General features: G+C 43.9%; 1 protein-coding gene across 1 annotated transcript in view; it reads right to left on the bottom strand.

Annotated features, from left to right (window-relative positions):
• The window catches only part of sorcs3a (sortilin related VPS10 domain containing receptor 3a), a 221,942-nt gene that overhangs the window by 18,238 nt on the left and 188,099 nt on the right, over nt 1-15,605 (bottom strand). The window contains exons 17-19 of the mRNA XM_072384071.1: nt 15,102-15,215; nt 12,237-12,408; nt 2,809-2,995 (exon numbers count right to left, since the gene is read on the bottom strand). Coding sequence (XP_072240172.1) covers nt 2,809-2,995; nt 12,237-12,408; nt 15,102-15,215 — 473 coding nt within the window. The remainder of the gene's footprint in view (nt 1-2,808; nt 2,996-12,236; nt 12,409-15,101; nt 15,216-15,605) is intronic.

Here is a 15,605-nt window from a genome sequence, read left to right on the forward strand (position 1 = left end):
ATCAGACGGTCGGTTGCTTAAATGAAAGTTTCTCTGGACCACATGTCCTTGGGAAAGACAATGAAACCCACGTTGTCCAGCTGTGAGTCTAACGGTGTGTGATCGAGATAAAAAGCACGGCTGTACAGCTTGTGTGAGCATGTGGCTTGAAGAGTAAAAGCGCTTTGAGTCTATTTACCACTGAACTTTTTGGCTTTTGTGCATGCTGTCTGACCAGCAATATTCCTTCAATCCTGTTCTTATTAATGTGATCTAATGTCTTCATGTTTGTTCTCCGACTTGCTTCCTCTGTGGGATCCTGTCCAAAGACTGTTTGAGCCACTGAGGATGGATGCTGCTGACATACAGAATGGTGTTTCTGTCCATCGGTTTCAGATATATGGACGTCTGTAACATCCCCCGACACCCCAGGAACAAGTGACCGCATGCTGCAACATTTATTCCCTTTTCTTTGAGAACCTACTGCTGTTTATTCCACATGAAAATTGGAGGCCAGTTCTGTCTCCTGCCCCCTGGCGGCTGAAACTGAATCGCTTACAGCAGGGATGTCCTGGAGGGCCGCTGTCCTGCAGGTTTCAGATGCTTCCCTGCTTCAACGCTCCTGATTCAGATCAATGCATCATTAGCAGGCTGCTGCAGAACTCAACAGTCTTTTGAAGAGATCCTTTTAATCTGAACCAGGTGTGTTGAAGCAGGGAAACATCTGAAACCTGCAGGACAGCGGCCCTCGGGGACCAGATGTGGACGCCCCTGGCTTACAGAATACAGGCCTCTGTTGAGGCGACAGCAAAAATTCCCTCCTGATCCTCACGAGTCTGTTACTGTGACTGACACCAACTAAAAAAAGTCTTGTTCTGACACTGAAAATGTGTTGACGACATGTATTTTCTGACATGATACCTTCAGGGTAAAACCTCTCGGAACCTAATGGGTCCTGACAAGGGCCTGGGTGGCTTTACACTAATCTCAGGGATGAAGTTTCCTGCCGTGGACTGATGTAATACGCTGCTTTCATGGAAAACCTCCAGCGAAGGGCTTGTCTGGCGCTGTGGTCTGACGGAGGCATCAGCTCACTCTCATCCTCTTTAACCAGAACTAATCTTTATCCGCACTTTGTGATGCTCAGTGTGTGTTTTTGTGCACTTGCACTTGCATGTTTGTGTGAATGCTGAGGAATCATTGTAGGTTCGGGTCTGTTCGTATCACCTACACCGTGAGATGAATCCAGCTGTCAGAAGAGTATTAATACAGAGCACACTGGGTGGCGTATGGGGAAGGCAAGAGGTTGAATTAGAATGGATTGAACAAATCAGTGAAACAGTAACTAACATGACAGAGAGACAATTCAGCATTAGCTGTGTAATCCCCATGGAGGGGGAAAATGATACACCATTTTATTGTGTCTGAAATGAGCTGGAAAGCATGACCATCCTGTAATTTGTTATGTTTGCTGCTGTGTAAAACCGGCTCCACTTTTAAATGAGCTATTGTTCTGGTGTTAGCTGCAGTGGCCATGAGGACACACTCCTCCGTCTGGTCTTCTCCTCAGGAAAACTTGCACAAGCTACTTTGATATGTTTGTTTCCCAAAAGTCGGCAATAAGTGTTAACTGCAGCTGCTGTGTAACATAATCTTGTGTTTAGGTCGGTTAAGTTGAGCAATGATCAACAGGTTGCCATTCATTTGAACCTACGGTAGCCTGGAAGTGTCACAAAATACAAGAAACTCTTTATAAACCAACCGGTGGGAGCAAAAAAACAAGCATCTCATATTAAGCCAGAAATAAAAGAAATAACAGTGAACTGTTGAGTGTTTTTTCCTCAACGCAGGTAGAAAATTGCAGGATTTCCAGTGCCGAGCTCCAGCTTCAGAGAATCGTTAACTGCAGCACACACATCTCTGTTGAAAGGAAGCCAGTGGAGCCGGTTTCAGGCTGAAGCTGGATTTAACCAGCTGACATCAGACATCAGTCTGAACACACTTTTCTTTTGCTGATGTTCAACACGGTAGTGTCCCGCTTGGCTGTGGTGTTTTGGTTTCTGGGTCTGAGGCGGCTTCCAGGAAGCCTGGGCCTCCGACTCCGAGTCTGGTTCGCTCCTGCTCTCACACATGTCGCCTCCTTAAGGATGGACAGCAGCAACCAGTCTTTGCCAGACTGCCTCACTGCTTCAGTGGTAATTAGGGCGATTCCTGAGGAATATTAACTTCAGGTACTTCCCTTCCCTTCCTGTGTTCCTAATGCAGATGGTTCTCCTCGCTCTGGATTGCCGAGCTAAGGTCCGAGACACCTGCCTCCTCGCCCCACCGCTGACTCAGAGCCAGCATCCTCCCCTCCCAGACTCAGTAAGAACAGATCCGTACCTTTACCTAAATCCCTCTCCTCTCAGAGTTTCCCGTTTACCTGGATCCTCCCTCTGCCCCCCCACACCTCCCACCTGTAAATAAACTTTGTCCTTCACTCAAAGCTCCCAGGGTCAGCGTCTGCTCCTGGCTCCTTTTTGTGAGTCGGCACCTGGCCGCGACAGGTAGTTTCAAGAGTAAATAACACCCATTAAATGTGCTTTTTAGCTACACATTTCCCTGATATTAATAATATGCAGTGGCATGTCTGTCATGTGACATTCAAAAACAGAGCAGGAGCAGCCTGTGCAGTTCACTGCTTACAAAATAACCGGCTGAGTCAAACCCTGAGAAACTTCCAGAGCAACTCTGAGAGGAAAACTGTCCCTGAGCAATAAGACTGTGGAAGAATAGTTCAGCAGTGGATCACATGCAAACCACAGTATGCTTGAATGTTGGGACACTTACACGTGACGTGCAGGAACAGTGTTGTGGTGTCGTAACCCAGCGTGTTCTCGGCCAGCGCCGTGACGCGGAATATTCCCGCAGACCTGTAGTTGTGTTTGATCCCCTCTTCGGTCCAGCTCAGGTTGGAGTAAGACACGGCTGTGCCGTCACCAAAATCCAGCTGGATGTTTGTCCGCATGGAGTCCCCCTGCAGCACAGCACAGCAGGGCGTCATTCAGCGAGAGACTAAAAAGAGCTGCAACACGTGACAGTGTAGTCCATAGGATGAACCGTGGAGAGGGAATACGGTTTGTGACACATAGAAGCTCAAAGTTAAACATCTCTGAGGTCAAATCTAATCACACTCCAGTCAGATACATGGGTTTGGCTGCACAGGTGACCTCAGTCCACTGCTTAAACTGGAGGTAAGACGACGTGCAGGGAGAGTCCAACCGGGTGCAGCCCTGCAGCAGCTCGGTGGAGCGTCCACAGCACACTGTGGCTGTGGTGGGTTACTACACAGAAACAACAGCTGGATTTATGACAGTATCTCGCTGTAATTCATAATAACTGTACATCACGGTTAAATACTCATCCCATGAGTGTAAATTAATAGTTAATGGAGCTGCTGGCCCTATAACGGTCGACAACTGCAATCGATCATCATTAAACAGTATTTACAGTGAAGTGTTTACCTTCATGTTCGACTGATGGTGACCTTCACGTTAGCACAGATATGTAAGCATAAAGCGATGTGCTGCTCCTGAGAAAATGCTGTTTTCAGAGCAGGGAAGTGGGCTGCTGAGTGTTTACAGCCTGCCACACTGACCCAATATGATGCTGAGACTGTAACAAACAGCTGTGCTGAAGGTTCAGTGTCTGAAGATGATCAGAAACATCATTACAGTGATGTACTGTGAGCACTTTGTCTTCTTACTGGTTCGAAAGTAGCAGACTTTATCACAGAAATATGGAGTCATGAAAGAACAGGTGAGAAACCGTGACACTGACAGTTAATGCCTCTTCATAAAAACCATAATAACTCAGTATTACCGCCTTAATAATAGATGTTTATGTACTTAGTGAATTATAAGGTAAAGATTAGTTGATGATTGTCCATAAATTTAACAAACCTCAGATGAAGGCCGATATAAAACGAGTTATTTGCCTTGATACAATGTTCATTCATTATCTGACGACCGCACAGTCTCAGCACCAATCTCAGACTGTCTCTATGACACATCAACATGGATGAAAGCCCATCACCTCCATCTTAACCTCCCAAAAACTGAGCTGCTGGTCTTCCCAGCCAAACCAACCACACACCACAGCATCTGCATCCAAACTGAAACTCTTGCTCCATCAAAGGTAGTTAAAAACTTCATGACTGATGACCAACTAACCTTCAAAGATCACGTTACCTCGGTTGCTCGTTCGTGCCGCTTTGCATTACTAAACATAAGAAAGATCAGACCATACCTGACCCAACATGCCCCCCAGCTCCTGGTGCAGGCCATGGTCATCTCCCACCTGGACTCCTGCAACGCTCTCCTAACTGCTCTCCTAACTGGTCTCCTAACTGGTTTCCTAACTGGTCTCCAGCCTGTGCTGTGAAACCTCTGCAGATGGTCCAGAACGCGGCGGTGCGTCTGGTCTTGGATCAGCCTAAAAGAACACGTCCCCCCTCTGTTCATTGAGCTCCTCTGGCTGCCCTTAGCATCAGATCCAAGTCCCTGATGTTAGCTACAAAGAGCTTAATGGAACGGCTCCATCTCCTTGAATGCTCTTGCAAAGGCTTCTGTCCCAACTGGGTCCCTCCGTTGGTCCCAGGATTGTCGTCTAGCAGCTCCTACACCACGCCTAAGACAATCCAAACTCTGTTCATGTGTCGTCCCACGATGGTGGAATGACCTACCGAGCGCTACCAGAACAGGGGCGTCCCTGTCTATCTTCAAGAAGCTCCTGAAAACCCAGCTCTTCAGAGAGCATCTCCTATCCCAGCACTTACCTTGTACTTCCCTCCCCCCTCTATCTCTGCACTTTATCTTTCTGCTCTTCCCTCTATGCCTGCACCCTATCTCTACTCTGTCCCCTCTGACAGAGTCGGACTCCTGGGTTCCTTCTATGTAGCTTATTGTTAGCTTTTATAAAGCTGTTATATCTTCATTTGTAAGTCGCTTTGGATAAAAGTGTCTGATAAATACAGAAACAGAAACATCTTAATATCTAAACCCCCCACAATATTAATATGAATATATTTGTGCTCTTAAATCATGTTAAGAATCCTGCAGTCTTTCAGTAACTGATAAGGAAGGCTGTGACATCTGCTGCTGATGCTGATGGGGGGGACTTTTCCCACTTTACATACATGTAGGAGGCATGTTAACAGGCTCCATCATCCTGCGCCTGTAGCTGGTTTTGGTTCAGTTGAGTCTGCATGTCCATCGCTTGGCTTTAAGGTAAATCTGCTGAGTTTTAGTTGGCATTTTTACCCTCTAAATGTGTCCTGGATCATGTTTGTAGTGCTCCCGTTACACTGACCTCACGTCCTGGAACGCTGCCACGATGCACTAATGCACCAGTACTAATAGCATATTCTGTTTGTCGTATTATGACCACCAAGCTGTGCCGGTGTTGTGAGCAGATTAGTCTACTTTCACGCACATCAGGTGTGCTTGTGCCTGCATCATTTCGTGCTGCTCCTGGTCATTGTATAATGAGCAGGCTCCATCTGTGTTTATGAATTTGCACATTGTTAGCAGATCACCTGCAGTTCTGGCCACTGCCATCGCCACCCTTTTGGTTTGAAGGCTCACAGCAACATGCCGAGCTTAGTTATTGGAGCTTTAGTTGAAAAACAGAATAATAATACAGTTTTTAACACTCTTTGTCTTGCACAAACCTATAAAAACTGGTCAACGGTCACATGGCGAGTGCTGAAAAACACATTCTCTAATAGCTGTAATCTTATTCTCTTCTGGGAGTCTTTTCAAAGAGATGAATTTGTTCTGTTAATTCACAAGTGAAATCCCAAAAGGGCAGAAAACTCAGAACATTAGCTTCATTATTAAAGTGTTAAACTGCTAAAATCAGGAATGGGAAAACATGTTGCCTTGAAAACCACAGCAGAACACTTAAAGAGTGCCGTCAAAAGAAAAGGTGGTACAATGAAGTGCAAACAGGCTCCTCTGCCATCTCTTTTCAAACAAAGCTGCTATATTTTTCCATTTCTAATAGGAATCATATGAGCGTGGAAGAGAAAAACTGAATTTTATATGCATGCGTGCGCCTGTGTCTGCATCCAGTCGACCATGTTTGCCTTTGCATGGTGTGTGAGTCTTCAGCTGCATGTGCAGCTTCCTCTGGGAATGGCATCTGGTGCTGAGAGGACCGGAACACAGCGAGTGTTGGTGGCTCCAGATGCTGCAGCAACCCACTCCGCAGTCTGTGAAGGCAAACTCCCCGCGGCACATGGCAGCGTGATGCTTCTGGGATCTTCATTTGTAGCTCTGCATTAGCATGCCGCTTCCACCAAAGCACACAATGATACAAGCACAAAAAAGCTGTTGTTGTTCTCTGTGCTGCTCTTTCTATCCGAACCTGAGTCTCTCCTTTGTGTGCGTCGGAGCGTGAAAACACTGGAGGTTTGGTTGAGGCTTCTGGGGAAATTTCACGTCTCTCTGCCTGGAAAATGATATTGTGGATACGAGGCTGGAAAGAATAGAGAACGGCTAAGAACAAGGTTTTGACAGCGTGGGCATTGTTGAAAACTGTAATGAGCTGGCATGCAAACACAACTCTGGCTTGGTGAAGCCAATGTCACTCAGCACCTCTCAGTGTCTGCAGTTTATTCTGTGTTCACGCTTCCTTTCTGTATCCGCCGCAACGGGATTCACTAATCTGCATGAGAGTGATGCTGACCCTTCTCTGTAAATGTCACTCTTTGTGTCGGCGTGTCTCCCGGGGCCGAGCGATCCAAACACGTCGCGCTCTGGAGCCTGGAGCCCCACTGCGACGCAGTGCTGTACGGGCTGACGGGGGTTTGTTCAGGTGCATGTCAGACCTGAACCCACGGTGTCAGCGTGATGTGTGACAAGAAAAGATGCTGCAGCTGTGAATTACTCACAAAACATCTCCCTGCTGCAGATGGAGCAGAGACCGGCTCGTTTCTCTGCAGAGAGACTATGTGACGTAATACTTTGTCAACTGGCTAAGAAAACTGAAATATCCAACAATTCCAGTGACTTCTGACAGGATTTCTGATTTCACGACTTGCTGCTTCATGGCTCGATATTCTGGAGCGTCCACGAATAGTTTCACCTTATGAGAATCCATCAAGCTGGTGAAAGGTGTCAGTTTGTGGCCAGAAAATAAAAGTGTGGCCCAATGAGCTTTCTATCCTGTCAGCAGCAGCTCTGGTTCCGTGACAGGCTCCGTTTATCGAGCTCAGGGTGGTCGTCCAGAGGTTGACGAGGCCAAGAAGGGTGGCTTCATCATGAAGATCCACAGCATAAAACCAGTCCCAGCAAGCCAAGCTTGCTGCTTGATGTTCGATATCAAGGCATAACACTGCTTTTATCGAGCATTAGCAGTTATTTAATGTTGAGCTCATGCAAATGAAAAAGGAAAAACACAAACACTGTCCTTGGCATTCCCTGCAGTTGGCCTATCAGTATTTCAATGTTTCTACACATCCGGGCCGTTAAAATCTAAATGGAAACCTGTTTCTCACCATCCAGCTGGATGCTATTTCTACTTTTTTCACGGCACCCGGCAGTCAAAGTTGAACGGGTGACTGCTAACTTTCAGCCTGGCCTGAAAAGGCAGGAGATCGGTTCTGAGAACTAAAATACGATTGTTTTCTGCAGCTTTTGTCTCATGGGAAGCACAATTTATCTGGAGGACAGAACAGTTACTTAAAGGAGGAAAAGATGAGGTCTGGAAAATGATATGAAATCACATCTTTACTCTCGACGGGCATCTGCTGTCAGTGTAAACATAGAAGAAGCATATTTACTACACATATTTACTCCACAAACAGCTATTTTCTGCTAAAATGTCGCAGCATTAGTCACTACAATAGAAACATTTAAATAAAAGAAGAGTAAAATAAAAGTGAAAACAACTTTGCTTGGAGCCAAACAAGCCCTCCACGTTGTGGTGAATATTTTAGTTGGAAATCCTCAGGAGCCTGTGTGGCTGTCATGTTCGATCACAATATTCCTTGGTAGGAAATTCCTGGAGCTTTTCCACTGGGGCAGAAATAGGTTCACAAAAAGATAACATGTGGAAGAACAACTGGAACATTTTCTCCTAAATGAGTCAAACAAAAAAAGTCGCTGATAAAAAGCCAAACTGACAAATTAACTGCAGGCAGATCACAGGGAGCTCATACGAGCCTTTGGGGAAACACTGAAGTTGAAGCACTTCTGCTGAGAACTGGGCTGAATGTGCTGTGGAAAGCGGTGATGGCCACACAGGCGGGTGCAGAAATGGGACAACATTGAGCTAACACATAGTACGAGGCGGTGGTTATTAACAAATCCTTTCAAGTTTACCCACCTTAAGGGGGCAATTAAAAAGTTACAATAAAACCCCAAAATAACTGAGAAATCTGAAAGGAAACAGTGTCCCTTTAATGACAGAACAGAAAGGAAGAGTGCTGTCAGCAGTGGCCTCGCTCCAGCTTAAGCACAGAGCTGGCGAAGCTTCGCTAACTTCAGCTTTCAACAAGTGAAGCAGAAACCAATTCAATGCTCAACCAAGAGGGAAACGGTTTATTGTCTTATTCAGTCTGTCATACCTGCTGTTTTGAACGTGAATCAGTCACAGCAATCAGAGGCAGCTGAATGTACAGTAGATGCTTTTAGTCTGCTGAAGTATGCTTTAAAACAAGCTTTTTGGATTTTTTTCTTCTTTAATGTGCCATGAAGTTTTTGTTCAAGGTCGACAAACTCAGTCCAATCATAACGCCTCGATGGTGCTACATTAGTACATTAGCTTAATATTTTTGGTTTATTTGTGGAAAAAATTACTGTCAACACATGTTTCTGTCAGTCCTGAGAAGGAGTTCTGATTAATGTTTTTTACGCAAAGCGTTATGTCTGAGGAATGAGTGAAGAAGTCACAGTTCACTGATCCCTGTTTTTCTGTCCATCTCCACCTGCTGGGTAGTGTTTAACTGAAACACCTGCTGCAGAAAAGCAAAAATGGGAAACACATCTTTATCTATGTTAACAAAATGTTATGATTTAATCATTTATTTAAGTGTAAATTGCTTCTCTAAGATCATTGCTGATGTCTTTCCTCCTTGGCATTGTGTTAACACATACCTGAATGCTGCAGAGCAGAGAGTAATCGATTCATATTGTGAATCATTTACAGAAATAAGTTCATAGTTAATAAATAGTAAAAAAGTAATTTCATGCTAAAAACGGTTCAAATGTTTTGGGTTAAAAATCTAGTCAGAGTGAGACATCTGTATCACAAACGATCTTTGTCGTATTGTGCGTGCAGCTACGTGACCGAGTGAGCGCTCCTACCATAGTACGATCTTTGGCACGTGCTACAGTAGTGCGAAAAAGTGCAGAAAAAGTCTGAAAAAAGTTAAATGTACACACTAAATGTGCCCTACACGCTCGTGCCTTGGGGAACTTAAGTCTAATGTGTTAAGTATTTATGTGTTAATAAATCACTTGGATATGTGTTGAATTATTTGGTCGGCTGAAATGCTAATGTGATGCACATGATGTTTAAGCTAGGCTAATCAAGTGTGGTATTAACACGTGTGTATTATATCGCAATTTGTTTTTCCTTTTCTGTATATTTCAGTTACAAAACATAAAGAATTCCAGCTAAATCAGGAAAACCTCTTTTATTTTGTTAGCTCGCTGTCCAGATTCCCATAGTCACGTGTTGAGAGAGCAGCAAACTGACAGAACTCCTGCTTTTATAGAGCTGCTCACACTCACTGATGATCAATTAATCAGAGCATTGATCAGCAGCAGCTGGCTGCTACTTACCCTCTTAATTTCCCTGCATTTGTCTCAGTTTTTGTTCAGTAAATAATGAAACGGTGTAATATATCATATATTATTGTTCATCTGAGGTTGTTTTTACTTCATTTTAAGACCTTGTAAGATCCAAATGATTTTTTTAATTAACTTCTGATACATAAAACCTCAGAACTGTGTGATTCTGAATCGAGTGTGTTTTTGAAATGCTCCTTATCGCAATATAAGCTCCAACATCTGTGCACTCAGATTGGACTTGTTTGTTGCTGAAAAATGCCTCAGCTCAGTTTTCCTCAAGGATTACTCTCTCCACCATCAAACTAACACACACAATGTACATCTAAAGAGAAAATTAGATGTGTCTGGTTCCCTGCTTCACATCATGCTGAATGTGGAATGAATTATTTGAGATTTGGTTGATGCTTTCAGCCACTTCTGTGCCAACTGTTCGTCTAATTTTCTGTGTTGCATAAGAAGTTTCTGAACAAAACCAAACCAGAAGTGTATTATAGCCTAAAACATGTCAGGTTTTCTATCTCTAACTCTATTTTTAAATGTGAGCCACAGAGTCTCCTACTCATTAAATATTTAGTGCCATTTGCTCTCCCCAAGAAATACAGCCATCGCAGGCTTCATGAATATAAATTAAACTTTGAATTCATCATGAGAATTTTCTCAAATAGGGCTGATGCCACAAGGATCCTTTTGCCCAGCCTTCCTGTCTTTTACCTCATTCTGCTGAACCACCTCCCTTTGTTTATCGCCTCTCTCCTCTTTCCATAAAAAAAAACGCTCTTAATGAAAGAAAACAACTTCGATTCTTCAACTCATCACAAAGTAATATGACAACTGAGCTTTGTCGAGCCCCCAGGGGACTCGCACTTACTCTGAGCTGTTCCAGCATTGCCAGGAAAACACTCTTGTTGCTAAAGCCCCAAAGCCTGCAGTTAATATCGGCAGAGCCGAGTTTGTGTGAGGAACATGTGAAGCAGTTTCCCAGTGACCAGGCAGCTTGGCAGGCCTGGCTCTGAACACAGCGCATCTCACTCGCTAACAGGGTCTCTGGTGAGGTCTGTTATTTCTGCTTCTGGCTCAGAACTCCTGCGCCGTGTGGGCGATTTAGAGGGAACTGACTGAATACAACTTAAGAGAGTGTTTAGACTGCAGTTACTTTCCAATAAATCATCAGACGTTATTCAAACTTCAGCATCAGTGCTTCGGGGTTACGGTTCACAAACAAAACAATATATCCTTTGACTCCGTGACTTTTGGTCTCAGTCTTTGCAGCAACACAGGAACACACAGACTTCTGTTTCAGAGGATGTGTCACATATCAATCGCTCGCTGTTGCTAGGATACAGACGTTCCCCTGGAGACTCATTTGGTGCGTTATTCAGATCAATACAGTGTATAATTCCTATCCATCTGCACCTGAGACTTGTTCTCCTGTGTGCCTCTTTCTGGGTGTTGCAAATATATGAAATTATTGCAAATTATTACTGAGGAGGAACAGAACAGTGCAGTCAGTGGTAACCGCACTTACTTCCACATCAAAACTGTGGAAACTGGGGACTGACGTAGAATTTCATCATTGAAAGGGTTTTTTTGCCTGGTGGTATATGAACAAACTTATCACTAGTAGGGCTGAGCGATTTTATCGATACCGCAATATATATCGATATTTTGTTTCCAGATAAAGTATCGATTTTTCAGCTACAAGTTTCAATTTTTAAAATTAAATTTTTTTTTTATTAGCAAACTTTATTGAAAAGTCAGATGTTACAATTAGTGAAAACACAGAACATTAACATTATACAAAACAGTGATAAATTAGTTGATAAAAATGTTATATAAAGTGCATAGCTCAGTGGTTTGATGGCTTTTCTGTTTATAGAACGTAGGATTGTTGTAATTTATTGTTTGAGCTCCTTCTCAAAAATGAAAAAACATGGTTTGTGTTTATGGTATTTAGCAAGTAAAACAAGCAGGTTGATGATGTAATATTCACCACATAAACATGAGTCTGTGTACGCTAAAGAAATGTTAGTTTGTTTCCGTTTGTCTGCCGGTGTTGTTCCGGTTCAAAGGACGGATGATGTGTATAAAATCGTATCGAATCGTATAAATCGTATCGAATCGTTGGCTGAATGCTGTGTATCGTATCGTATCGTGAGATTAGTGCATCGCTGCAGCCCTAACCAACAGGTTCAACTATGACCCCGCAGGGACACCATACTGCCTGCTTTGCACTAAAAAAGGAACCTGAATAAGGAAGGTTTGGTCAGGAAAAACAGTAAAATAAATGCTAACTTAAATCATGTCAAACGCCAACATTTTGGCATAAAATACATCTTTAATCCACAAATATGATATCTGTCACATGGTTTTTCCACAACCTGTAAATGCAGCTTCATGTAAAAGTAAGTCATTCCTCACCTCATCCAGATGCACCAGGAAGGTGACGTTGGTCCCCAGGGTGGCGGTGAGTTTGCCATCTTTGGTGGTCAGCGCCAGTCCTTTCGGGGGTCTGTTGGGGCACTGCTGCTTTCTGGCTGTGTACAGTTCTTTAACCCCTTTAGTGCAGTTGTTTAACACAACTTTACGGTACCTTGGGAAAGATACAACATGTTTAATACTGCGTGTTTGTTTAATATCCTACTTTTTCAAGTCAGATCCATTCATCTATATATCCTACACCAACAGTTTTTAAACCGATCCCGTGGGCGCTGCATCAGCTTTGGTTTCTAGTCAATGTTGTTACACTTTACTGCAGCTGTTGTGTCTTAACAGCCTCTCTGAGGAGATGACAACTGATGAGACAAGCTGTGTCAGAGGCTGAAACTCACTCAGAAGTTTGCTCAGAGCATCAGCGAATAAACTGCAACTGTGATTAAGCTTTGCAAGGTGTCTGTCCCCTGGGGGGTCTCCCAATCTAATACACAGGACACATCTTTCTGGCACAACAACAGAGAAGTAGATGGTACAGAAATACGAGGTTTTAACTGAACATGCTGCACTCAAGTGTCAATAATCTGCACGTGTGGTTGCTGATGAGTTCATTGATAAATGTTTGCATCAGTAATGAGATCAAATCTGTCTGTCAATCAAGCTTTTCCAAAGTGCATGGGGCTTATTGGTTCAAATAACTAAATAATGCTACTTCAGCATAGTGCAGTAAAGACAAAATTGGATTTTTGAGCAGCTGGAAGAGGCCGCATAGTTTTTTTTCTCCATAATAACACCTGAAATGAGAAATTAAAGAGGGAGAGTGAATAAAAAGGACAGGAGAGAGCTTGAAAAGATGAACAATAACAGCCAAAAAAAAAAAACCAGGTAACCAACAGCTGCATCTGTTGAGAGAAGAGAAAGCAAACTGCAGCCATGCACAGGATCGCCAGGAGCAGCTGCAGAAGCATAAATGGAAAGAAACAGACAAACAGCAACAACAACACCAGCAGCAAGTATATTAGAAGGAAAATCACCATAGTTACTGGTTATTAGTAAAGCCAAAAGTCCCATAGCCTATCACAAGAAAGCCAAGGTCCAGCCCAGCGGACAGCAGACGGAGGCCCCAGTTTGATACCCCTCAACCATGGAGCCAAGGAGCCAGGGAACCAGGGTTGACAGGCCAGGGCCCCACATGCCCGAGGACCACCTCCACCTCCGGATCTGGTCACTAATAAGCCTGCGCTGGTGACTGGGAGCCCAATAAGAAGGTGACGACTCACTTGACCTGGATGCTAACTTGTGTTTTTAATGCAGTTATCCAAAAGATCCACTGATGTACATCTAAGCTGGTAACTGGTATGTCTCAGTGAGGCATACATGGTCTGGTCTTTGCTGTGATTAATAAGGTCCTCAAATATCTCAGCTATAAAGTGCTCAATCTCTTTTTCTGCCTGACAAGTAGCATCTTTAAAGCTAAATGTGTGCAGTCTACACGTGTTCTGACACGTCTAACTGCTTTTTCAGGGTAATATTTACTCACTAATAGGGAGTTTTCTTCTCCACGGTCACCATGCTCAGGACGGGAGAAGATTCAGTGGGATCTGTTTCCTCAGCCATGAATTGGACGGATTTGAACTCTTATAAATGGCTTGAGTTGAACTATATCTTCAGAGGTACTTGAGATGACTTCTGTCATGAGTTTTTTGCGATATATAGATAAGCTGAACTGAAATAAACTGAATGGGGTTATCAGTAAACTGAGGAACATTACATAGTAACAGCTGCGGTTCATGCTTGTGAAGGGGATAAAACAGTAGAAGCAGCCACATGTTTGCACCATAAAGCTGTGTCTCAACCAAAAACATCTCTCCACCCATCCCTTCTGTTTGTTATGCTGTGTAATTATAAAGCACTGATGCATGGAAGCTGTGTCCAAAATGCACCAGCAGCTGTCCATCCCCACCCACTGAGGGTTCCTCTGACGCTGGACACCACCTGGTGAGTTGGAAATCTGAACATCTTGTCTGGCAGCAGACTGTGTGACTCTCCCACCACCAACTGCTGCCGTGAACTTACTTATTACTACAAGGTCCTTCTGGCATTAGACGTATTTGATGTCTATGAAACGGTGCTTTAGTCGGAGCTTGAATCCACTGAAGAGGCTGACGGACTTGTGTTCCATATCTGCGATCGTCAAACGGTTGAAAGTGCGGCCTCACTGGGGTGAAAGCACCGTGACGCTGGCGGCTGTGTGTGTTCTGTGACTGTGTTTCTCTTTCAGGTCGGAGCGGATTCTACTGGCTGATTGGAGCATCCAGCACTGGTCCCCGGTGCTCTGAAGTTTGTAGAAGTTGCATGTGGGTCACTCTCTGCTCTCCTCTGCAGGGATTTTATTTGGTTTATCACACATGATCTGTGCTTACTATGGTCACTCACCTCCAGTTACAACACTAACGCCCTAAACTTTGAATAAATCTCGTGTTTTATTGGTATTTTACATCCTTTTCCAGCTTTATCAGAGCCCTTGAGCCAGGTTGTGATGCTAAAAAAACTGCTGAAATGAGGTAAAACTAACATTACATTTTTAATAACTGAAAGTTAGCTGGATTTATGGCATTAGAGGAAATGTTGTTATCCTTTTTAACGCTGCTAACTTCAAAGCATTTACTGAAATCTGACATTCAGGGGTGAACCCGCACGTTAGAGCCAGACTGTGTGGTCCTTCCTCCTGCCATGGATGGAGTAATAAATGTATCTGTTTAAAACACCAAGAGAAAGCTAAAAAAAGAACATTTATATCACACAAAAAGCATGTTAGAAATATACATTTCTGCTGACTCATCGAAGCCTTACCCCGTGCTGTTCAGGTAGTTCTGACCCTGGCTGCAGCTTCTGGACACAGTTGAAGGGTTGAACCAGAAAGCCAGCCGGCAGTTCCCATCGTTGCGCCGCTCATATCCATAATCACTGTCAGACAACAAAGGACATGCAGACGGCTGCTGATCAATATCAGCATGTGTAAAGGGACATATTGTCCTACAGTGTGCTCCACATCTACCTTCTTATAGCTGGTGACCAGGGGCCTGTCTGGCACTGAAATGCATCATTATTACATATTGATTAAGGTTTCTGTTGACAAATGCACAGCAGCAGAGTGAAGCTGAGTGTGTGCTAATGTAAATATCTCTCAGGTGCCTGCAAGCAGCTCCAACATGATCCACTGGAACTGAGCAAAGTAAGCCAGTGTTCCTCCTTTAAATGTTCATGACAATGATTTATCAGTTAATTACCGGGTCAAAACCAACAAAACTAACGAGCCGTCAAGGCTGCACAGGTGTGTAAAGCCAAATAAGGCAG

This window comes from Leuresthes tenuis, unplaced genomic scaffold (assembly GCF_036924035.1).
Source record: "Leuresthes tenuis unplaced genomic scaffold, fLeuTen1.0.hap1 SCAF_4, whole genome shotgun sequence".
Lineage (NCBI taxonomy): Eukaryota > Metazoa > Chordata > Actinopteri > Atheriniformes > Atherinopsidae > Leuresthes > Leuresthes tenuis.